Source organism: Setaria viridis, chromosome 9, assembly GCF_005286985.2.
Source record: "Setaria viridis chromosome 9, Setaria_viridis_v4.0, whole genome shotgun sequence".
In the NCBI taxonomy this organism is placed as follows: domain Eukaryota; kingdom Viridiplantae; phylum Streptophyta; class Magnoliopsida; order Poales; family Poaceae; genus Setaria; species Setaria viridis.
In genome coordinates this window covers 42,674,263-42,684,729 of record NC_048271.2, presented here as the reverse complement: position 1 = coordinate 42,684,729, position 10,467 = coordinate 42,674,263, and the positions used below count along the sequence as shown (strand labels likewise).

At 44.3% G+C, this 10,467-nt stretch overlaps 1 protein-coding gene across 1 annotated transcript; it reads left to right on the top strand.

The window, feature by feature from the left end:
• Positions 1-7,916: 7,916 nt before the first annotated feature.
• Positions 7,917-10,365, top strand: LOC117837779 (protein IRON-RELATED TRANSCRIPTION FACTOR 3). Its single transcript, XM_034717540.2, has 5 exons — positions 7,917-8,077; positions 8,197-8,315; positions 8,673-8,791; positions 9,317-9,444; positions 9,696-10,365. Exons 2-5 carry the CDS (start codon positions 8,245-8,247, stop codon positions 10,194-10,196), a joined length of 819 nt encoding a protein of 272 aa, XP_034573431.1. The 5' UTR covers positions 7,917-8,077; positions 8,197-8,244; the 3' UTR covers positions 10,197-10,365.
• Positions 10,366-10,467: the final 102 nt, after the last annotated feature.

Sequence of the window (10,467 nt, the reverse complement as noted above, 5' to 3'; positions counted from 1 at the left end):
CAACATTAGAAAGATCTTCTCCGCTGTTACTATCGCAAAAAGCCAAAGCCTTACCAGCCTCCTGAGCCTCTTGTCTCTCGGTAGCATCACCACGTAGCCTCGCTTGTCCCGCTTGTTCTTCAGAAGTCATCAACCTCGCCATTTTCATAATTCGAGCCAGCTAAACAACACATAAACAGTAAATCAAAACAAAATAATAAAGCGAGAGGTAAGCAAGAATGACAAATACGCATAAGAACAATACCTTCGAAGCTATGAAGATCAACAAAAATAGCAGACGAAGCATGAATCTTAAAGCACCAGCAAACAGCGTGCAAACTCACACCAAGACGTGAGAGTAACCCCGAGCGACCCGCACCCCTTGCCTCTTATAGGCGCGCTAACGAGCGCGAACGGATGCCTCGAAACTTGAACCGAAGCCGAAGTGACAACCAATCAGGAGTTGACACGTCAGAAGCAAAAAAGTAATCATTGGCTCATCTCTCCTTCGACGCTCGAGGGTGCATTTTTGATAGAGCGATCCTTTGTCGCGGGTTCGGCCCGTCAGAGTCGACCCTCGCCCACGAGGGGCTACTGTTGGGGATCGCCCAAAAACTAAGCAACCTCGAGCACCGTTCGTAGACAAAAACCCTTTAACCTCGCAAGTTCTAGACCAAAGAACAAAACTCGGTTAACCTCGCAACTTTTCATGGAAGCTATTCTGGTAATAAAACGTGTACCCTCGCATATTCTTTGTTACTTTGGGTATTCGAGGCTGACAACTATTGGCTGGTAACTAAACTCCAATTGAGCTAACCCTCGAGCATTCGAAGTCAGTCTCGAACATCAGGATTTCACCTACTCAGGGGCAGAACCTAAAGGGAGATGTCGCGAGATTACAAGCTCTTGAGAGCAGCATGACAGATTGAATGCCATCAGGTTGGGCATTTTTCTCCGACGTGAAGGTGAAGTCCCAAGGTTGAATAGATGAGGGCGTAAGAAGCGTGACTACATGAAGGCGTGAGTAGCGTAACTACATGAACGCGTGAGAAGCGTGACTACATGGAGGAATTCAATTTGTACACATTAACCTAATGACCTTTAAGTACGACATAACTTAGAAATATAGTGGTTGAGAAAGGACATTTTCAAAATGTAAAGTGGCTCAAGCCACTATGAAAGGGGAACCCTACCCCCATTATAAAGATAGATTCATAGTTTTTTGAAAACTTACAAGTGCAATCTTTTTCCATTCACATACCTATTGGTAACGAGTTCCTTTGAAATCAACACTGCTGCTTGAACATTTCTGGCAAGTGCGCGCATAGTAGCGTGCCTGTGTGGTTTATATATATCGTTTTGTTGTACGTAGTTTTTCCCGCCGTGAAGACGTCGCTGAAGTTGAAATGTACACGTATATTTATCTGAAAATGTCGACACTATGTCCACATGTTCTTGCGTGTGTATTGTAATCAGAGTCTCCATTAAATGCTGTCAGGTCCCCCCGGAGATGTGCTTTACTTTGGTTTCATGATTTCATCAAGTCACCAGATCCGCAAGTTGACATCACCAAAGATCAGGACTGCCGAAGATGGCTCGGCAATTGCAGCGATCGTTGATCGGATGCATGGTACAGTGCTACTGTGCATGGTACGAAAACAGGCACCGTCCATTTCAGCGATCTCATATCCTAGTACTAAAACAAAGTCGTTTCGGACAGCGACACGGTTTCCAAAGCATTACTTTGACTCCTTATTTTTATAAAAATATTTATCCAAAAGTGGTATATGTATATTTTTATGAAAGTATTTTTCAAGACAAATCTATTTATATGACTTTCACATTTCCAAACTCAACAACTTAAAAGTTATTCATGATTTATATTCTCAATGTTTAATCCAAACCTTGTCAAAACGACTTTCTTTTCCTATACGGAGGAGTACGTGCGGATTTGGACGGCCAGGGACGTCCAGATGGTTGCGGAGATTGATGCCCGCGTTGACTCAGCAGGGGCAAAAAGCAAAAAGAAAAGAAAATAAACAAGCCACGAGTCGCGACGAAACGCCACCAGCGGCGGGTAGGGGCGCGACTGCCGGCTGCACGAGGCGGGCCCCGCGGCGGCACGAGCCAAACCCTGTGCCGCGTGCGCCTGCACGCGTAGCTACGGCCCGATGGACCCTGGACGACAGCGTGGCGGCTCGTGGGTCGTGGCCGCCACGGCGCGCACCAGCATGGGTCTCGCTCTTGGGCTCTTGGCTCATGTTCCGACTTCCGAGTCTCGCTGTCGCGACTCGCAACAAAATGCTACAGTAAAGCTTATGTTCACGTATAACTGCCCGGCCCGGCTCCAGGGGCGGTCAGTGCGGCCGCCGGGGGGTCCATGGAGCTGGGCCCATAAGATCATATAGATAATTAATACATATAATTTTCTATTTAGTATAGTAAGTATTTGAAAGATCCATGATAAAGCAGCTTATGCCGTACTAACGCTCTCTTCCAGTCCTATTCTACGTAACCTGATCATCAAGTGGAGGGCAGGCCGCAGGCGACATTTCATTTGATCGTTTCCTGCCGCCGCAACCCTACCTGCCCATCGACACGCTCCGGCTGAGGAGAGGAGACGCTCGCGCTGATCCGATTGGCTCCTCACCCGGCAAGGTGACGACCGGCAATGGCAAGGACACCGATCCGACTCGCTCATCACAATCTGATGATAATGATCTACGAAAGTGTTGCACTACTCTTGCAAAATCTTTTTCTCATGATAACAAGTCTGATGTTGAGTTGGATGATTTTTTCTCTGAATTAAAAGTGTTGCAAGTATCTTTGCCAGAAAAATTTATGTCAGCACCTGAAATTCTTCAGTTTGTTAAAACTGCAGATTGCTACCCGAATATCTCCATTGCATATCGGATACTTTTAACCATTCCAGTGATAGTAGCATCAACCGAAAGAAGTTTCTCCAAATTGAAACTATTGAAAAATTGTTTGAGATCAACTATGTTACAAGAAAGATTGAATGGCTTGGCTATGTGCAGCATTGAGAAGGATGTTTTGGACGACATTAATCTTGATACTGTTCTCGAAGATTTTGCATCAAAAAATGACCGAAGACGTTTTTTTACAAAGCACTGAAGCATTATATTTTTATCTGAGGTAATCATAATGGTTATTGTTTTTAGTTTTTTTTGTTACACTATTGTTATGTTTTATGAGCTATACATATATTGCAAAGTAATTTTTATTATTCTTACGATATACTTTTGTTATATTTTATGAGCTATATACATATGTTGCAAAGTAATTTTTATTATTCTTACTATATACTTGTATGAGCATCACATTGTCAAATCATGGACTAATTAGGCTTAATAGATTCATCTCGCAAATTAGCCTCCATCTATGCAATTAGTTTTATAATTAGTCTATGTTTAATACTCCTAATTAGTATCTAAATATTTGATGTGACAGAAATTTTAGGAGCTCCTAAACGAACAAAGACAAACACCCCTTACCTGGTGTGCATCTTTCTCATTCAAAATTCAAATGTACCATTGCACACAACAATTAATAAAGACGCACCCAACTGCTTAATAAAGTATACTAAACTGCAAGGGTACTCCTCTGTGCACCCAATCTATCTGTTTTGCACACCTGCGGTACATCGAGCTCTTTTGTTGTGTGTTACGCCTGTACATCGAGCTCTTTGTTATTTATTAAATCAGCTATATATCTTTAACTTTTTTTTGGACACCACAGAAATGAACAAGTAAATATTGGAGCTGTAATGAAAAATCTAAAAAAGGTATCAAATCATTGGAGCGATGTACCGCATAAGCTCTATCTTGAATCCACATAATATCAGTGCAGTATAGCAATATACCCTCGATGTACTGCACAAGCTCTGTCTTGAATTCACATAATATCATTGCTGTACAACACTCATTCCGAGTAATTCGATACTTCATTTTACTGAGCAGCCATGCAATGAGCCATGACCACTAATTTTTCAGAGGCCCATATAAGAATATTTAAAATCATGTCTACAAGTGTAGCTGTTATGCCAATTTTTCAAAGGATCATGTTGGCTGGCTTTGTAGCAACGACGAAATATGTGTTGTATTTTGGACTACATTACAAAATGGTAGTAAATACAACATAAATGAAGGGTTTTTCTAAAAGTTGGATTTGGGCTTGCACTTTGGATATTAGAAGACCCAAACACGAATATTGAACTGCAGGCCCGCATGAGGAGCTGAACTTGCACGGGCCATATCTTCCTCATCTGAACTTTGATTGGGGTGAATATACATGGAAAATTGCATGTCTCAAAAAGACCTATAACTTTCGTATGAAGCGCTCAGGCATTGGAAGCCTACAGAGGGCAGGCCGATCGGCCTACGGTGTCCAGGCCGATCGGCTTGGCCCGTTTCTGACACCGATCGACGTGCCCTTCGCCCCATGGCACCTCTGGACTATAAATGTCCCCGTTCTCTGTTGGCACGCGCATCCATCCACCAGAACTTGACGAAACCTAGGGTATTCACCAGAGGGACCTGACGGCCGCTGCAAGTCTTCGGAGTTGTCTAGGAGATGGCTTAGGCCGAAACCTAGCTGCCATGACCTTCCTACACGGTTGTGCCATGGTGGAGTTCAGGAGATACTTGTGATCATCAATGGTATGTACTTGAATGTGATGATCTAATACATCTATTATATGAGCAATATTTTTCATGCCATCCGATCTATTAGCGACTCAACATCTTCTTTTATGCTTTCTATCTACCTTGAATATGCTTGTCCCTTAGTCTAATTCATGGTTGGACTATAATCATGATGATTAGATCTGATATGTTAACCCTTCATGATAGCTAGACATATTCACCTTGTGGTTGTGCCCTTAAACTGCCTGCGCCGATAGGAGGATTGTGACGGGATCTGCTTGAAAGGACCGAGATGTCGCCTAGAGGGGGGTGAATAGGCGAGTTGACTAATTTGTAAAACTTCAACCCACTCAGTAGCACTGCCCAAGCCAAACCGGTCAGACCAGTTGCTCTGACCGGTCAGACCAGTTGCTCTGACCGGTCAGACCGGTACAGGGCAGAATACACACCAAGTTCTGCTCATGTTCCTCCTTGACTTCTAGCACCAACTGAACTTTGAGAGTGGCTTTTGTAGATGATATTTGGCTAGGGTAAAGTAGTTCCCGCACACAAGGTAAGTACATCCAAGTAGATCGAAGCGGAAGTACAAGTAATTTGCTAGAAATCAACAAGTGAGACAAACCAAAGGAAAACACGATGATTTGTTTATTCGAAGTTCAGATTCACTGCAATGAATCCTACATCTCCGTTGAGGAGCCTATTGGAATACGAGTCTTTTTCAACTCCCTTCCAACAAGCCGAGTCTCTTTCAACCACTTTCCTCACCTCCACTAGATGATCTTTTTCCTTGCGGAGGCAAGATCATAGCCCTCACAAACTTGCCACTGCTCACCACACCTTGGGAGCTAGCCGGCGATGCCTAGCCGTCTAGGAGGCACACCTCCAAGAGTAACAAATGCTTCAAAACCTTTGTTGATGCAAACCACAAGTGCTCAAGCTACGGATTGCTTTTTTCAGCTCACTAATTCTCACACAAGATCGCTATCTCAACCCAACTCAAAAATTTCTCAAGAATCACTCAAGTCTCACAAAGAGAGGTTGGGGAGAGCTTTTCTGGTCACTAGATGATGTCAAATGCGTGTGTAACCAGCAGCCCTCAAGGAGGGGACCAAGGGGTACAAATACTCCCACGCACTAGAAACTAGTCGTTAGAGTTGCTCAAACCAAACATACTGGTTGCCAGACCGGTCTGGTTTGAAAAACTAGCTGTTGGTGCCCTGATCCCCTAGACCGGTCAGATCGGTCTACCAAACCGGTCAGTTTGGCTGAGTTAGTCCCAAAAACCTCCAAAGACACTTACTCGGTCCACCTACTGGTTGAATCGACTTAAATCAGCTGAGCCAGAACAATTAGCTCGCTCAAGGGTTTTCTCAAGGCCAATCTCACATAGGTCAACTAAGAGCACTTTTAGTGTTGTCAATTAGCTAATGTTGCATCCCTCTTGATAGTACGGCATACCTATACTCAAGAATAAATATAAATACTATATCATCCACTTGAGCTTATAAGTCTTCATCCGTACAATACTTTGATCAATAGTCACTTGAGGGCTCTCAATATAGCTATCATCTTGAGCACATCCATCTTGAACTAGTGACTTAAGATTTTCCCTCGTTCATGATAAGATATAGTCAAATTCTTAAGTCACTCCATTTTATCAATCATAATAGATTAGATGCATTGCATTGCTTCCCTCGGTAAGGATTAGATACGATACTTCGAAACCCCCCGATACTAGCCACTTCACCTTAGCAAAATACACATAGTCCAAACTGTCGCTTGACCAAACCTTGCTTAGTCCCTCGCTCTAGTACGTCGCTTGATTTCTTCACCTACTCTTGCCACTTTAAGTTTAGCTTTGCTTTTGACACCAACAATGAAATTCCATTTGAAACCCTCTTCAAATGCTCATTCTTGATTGATAAAGAATATCTCATGAATTGTAAACTTTCAATAACAAGACCAATATGTAACACATAAGCTCATGTCTTTTTATCATATGTACATGAAGTCTTCCAATATCCATTTGTGAATATCACTGTTCTTTTCTTAATGATCCCTTTACTTGTCAATCAAGGTATCACATGATTTGGAGACTTATAGATCAACCATAAAACATATCCCAAGTTTTACTTCAGCCTTGCTTGCCATTTATCATATAATTGCATCACGGGATCACATACTTGCTTGTTTTTCTTTATTGTGAGCCATATAATACATATTTAACATATGAGATAATATTGCATCATAAATATGAGAATAAAATCTCGCTCATAATCTTAAGCAAACAAGTTAGTCCTTTAATCATTTTGTCATTCAATTCATCAAAACCCACTTAGGGGTCTAGGTGCACTTTCACCGCTTCCGTATAGGGTGGGAGTTTTCGAGAGGTTTACCGGAGGTAGTAGTTTAAAGATTGCTTTGGATAAGATGTATGATGTGCTTGCTCGTTAGCTAGAACTACAACTAGAAGGCGATAGGATGTTGTTACCCTTGATTATGCTATCTTATATGTATCTACAGGTTTATCCCTCGTATGCAATCGATGCTTTATGTTAGGATAGATCTATTAGACTAGATAGAAGATTTTAGCCAGTTCGCTGCCGATCCACAGAAAAACTACGATGATGTGTACACTTCCTGTCCATGAATAACGTGCTAACCGACTGCCAATAACACCGCCAGGGCGCCACCCTTGCGAAGCTTGCCGCCGTCGGCCGCCCGTGCCCTGCCGCACGTCTTGGGCACCGCCGCTTTCCTTCACCGAATCTACATTTGAGGAGAGAGAAAGGAATCCATTCAAATGATTTTGAATCCCTCCTAGAGAGAGAGGACAAATACATGACGAGACATAATGTTTGGTGCCATTACATTTCTTGTATCCCAAGAGGGGCCAGATTCCCGGTTGGATTCCATCGGGACCGCCTGTATAGAATCGTTCGATAGATATAGTGAACCGGCCTCAAAAGAAATAAAATTAACGTAGGCTGAGGTGAGGTGAGCAGAGGCCCTGCAATGGGAGGGCGCGTGCGCTGAGGCGAAGAGCACGCAGCGGCACGCTCCGGCCTGTAGCGCCGGAGGGTGCCAGCCACGCGCCCACTCGCGCCCCCGTGCCCGCCTCCTCTCCCGCCGCCTCCCGCGTCACGCACCCGCAGCCACCGACGCGCGGGCTCCACCGGGCTCATGGCCCGCAGGGCCACAGACCCATCCGACGCCACCGGCACCCAACGGGGACGGCACGAGCCGTTACGTGGCCGCGCGGGACCCCCACCGCCCTCCGCCGCTATCTCTCCCCCCTTTTCTTCTCCTCCTCCCACGAGCAGCGAAGGCGGAAGCCAACTGTTCCTGCCTGACCCGCATCGAGCGCCCTCCGCAGGAACCCGAATCCGGACGCCTCGCTGCCGTCGTCCTCGCGCCTTCTCATTCGATTGGAGGTGCGCCTCTCGCGTCCTACGTCCTCTTTCTGTTTGGTTCGGAGTTTGGACTAGGAGAGATTGATGGGTTGGTTCTTGGTTGATTGACTGGTGGCTTATTGGTTCGTCGGTATCTGCAGACTGCTGGGGGGGGAGAGGAGGTTGGTTCAAAGATTTGGCCAGCCGCGATGGTTCCATCAGAGAGGGGGAGCGTCGCCACCGCCGTCAGCACGGCTGCCGCCGATAAGCTGCTCCATGGGTAAGAGACTTTAAGCTTGGAGTTTCCTCTTGGGGATGTTCCAAATTTCGTTCCTTTGGTGGTTTCATTGGGTGCTGTGTTGGAGAGCTTCTTCAGTATAGACTTTGGAAGTGTATCCTTAGCTTCAGATGCTTCCGGTGCAGATTATTAAATGAACAGAGCTGGGTAGTCGAGAAGATCATTGCTGTAACAAACTAATGTAGGATAAAGCACTGAACTTCTGCATAACTACCATCAGTTGAATCGAATTTTTAATTGCTAGCAATTTGAGTCCTCCGTTTCGTCATGGGAAATTGGGTTTGACATGGAAATGTTGCTCTGTTGCTGAAGATGCAATTCTGTTTTGACCTTGTGCAGGCCTATCGCTGGCAAGAAGTGCAAGAAGGCGGCCCCGAGGAAGGTTCACAAGGCTGAGAGGGAGAAGCTTAAACGCGACCACCTAAATGATCTCTTCGTTGAGCTGGGTAATATGCTAGGTGAGCATTCATAGGCTAATATTCATAGTCTCAGTGTTGCTGCAGAGTTCATGTTTATTGTTTGATGTTTCTCAATCTGCATCATGGTATGCAGTATGAGATGCCACAGACCACTTCTCTTAGATGTGGCTGTTTCAGTTAAAAATAAGATGCAATTGAACCCAGATGCAGGGGTTGTCAGTCTTACTGGTGTCAAAATTTTGTTGGGTACAACAGAGCTTAGATGGTTCTGCAACATGTCAAAGTATATTGTTTGTAAAAGTTTTGGATTGATAGAAAATTATACACAAAACAATCAACTGAAGTTCTGCCTCCTAGATTAGCATATAAAGCGGTCTTCTCTAGAAGAGCCCAAGCACATATCACTATGAATGTATGAAGCGTTTGCTGATTTTTACAAAACCATTTACTTTGGGGTTTTAGACTTAACCTGCTCTTTGCTTTGTATTCGTAGTGATTTCTTACTGCTCATTTTTCCTGTAGGACATTTTCTGATCACAATTCACGTGTAACATCTCTTTGCAGAAGCAGATAGGCAGAACAATGGGAAAGCATGCATACTAACTGATACTACTCGGATACTAAGAGATCTGCTTCTTCAAGTAGAATCTCTTCGAAAGGAACATAGCAACCTGCAGAATGAATCTCATTACGTAAGGTTTTTTCTAATATGTAAACTAGTATTCAATTATTTTTGGCAGTTGTAGTAATAACCCTTATCTAACAAACTTGATTAAGAATTGTTATCTGATTTTATCTACTGTAAATGCTTTGTACAAATGCCTAGACTCTTAAGCCAACTCTTCTTTAATATGCATAATATTTGGCTTGTCACACTACATTTGTTGCATTTTCCAGCATGATTCAACCATTATTCAATCTGTTTTCCTTTTTGCACAAACAGGTTGCAATAGAGAGAAATGAGCTGCAGGATGAGAACGGTGTGCTCCGCAAAGAAATTTCAGAGCTTCAAGACGAGTTGAGAATGCGGACTTCCAGCAATCCAGCGGATTGGGGCCATGGCAACGCTGGATTGAATCCCCCTGTTCCTCACCCTGCAAGTGCAGTATTCTCATCCCAGCAGGCAATGCAACCACCCACCATCGCAAGCACTGTATTCCCCTTGCAGCCGCCACTGGCACCATCAGCAGTGATCGAGCAGTCCTACGCCACACCACCATCACTGGAACTGAAGCTCTTCCCAGGAGCTGAATCTGTCGAAGTTCACGAGCGATCAGAAGACCAGGAGGCTCCCAACCATGTGGCACGACCACAGGCAAGGTACCCACCACAATCAGCCTCGTGGCCAGTAACCTTGTTTTCTGGGCTTCCAAGAATGGAGGATGAGCAATGCAGTAGCAGCACAACCAGCAGCAGCAAGGAGACTAGCACAGGTAGAGACTGAGTGGATCAGCTCCAACTCCAACAATCTAAAGAGTTTCTGTTTCTGAGCCTATTGGATGTACTGACAGCACAAGCTGTGCGCATGTAAATATGAATCTCCATTTTGGATCTCAGAACGATAAATTTTACTCTGATGGAAATAGCACCCTCCCCTTGCAATTGTTGATAAATCTCTGCAAATGCAGATTGACCTTGTTGCAACTTTGCATGCTGAAGTTACAATCTACGAGTCTGGCATGATCAATGTTTTCGATAAAGCTTATAACAATGTG

Bases quoted from the DNA above. Each gene is read 5' to 3' on its own strand.
- LOC117837779 (XM_034717540.2), top strand. From the start codon at position 8,245: ATGGTTCCATCAGAGAGGGGGAGCGTCGCCACCGCCGTCAGCACGGCT. The intron at 8,792-9,316 runs GTGAGCATTCAT...ATCTCTTTGCAG, and splicing joins TGAGCTGGGTAATATGCTAG to AAGCAGATAGGCAGAACAAT. The intron at 9,445-9,695 runs GTAAGGTTTTTT...TTGCACAAACAG, and splicing joins TGCAGAATGAATCTCATTAC to GTTGCAATAGAGAGAAATGA.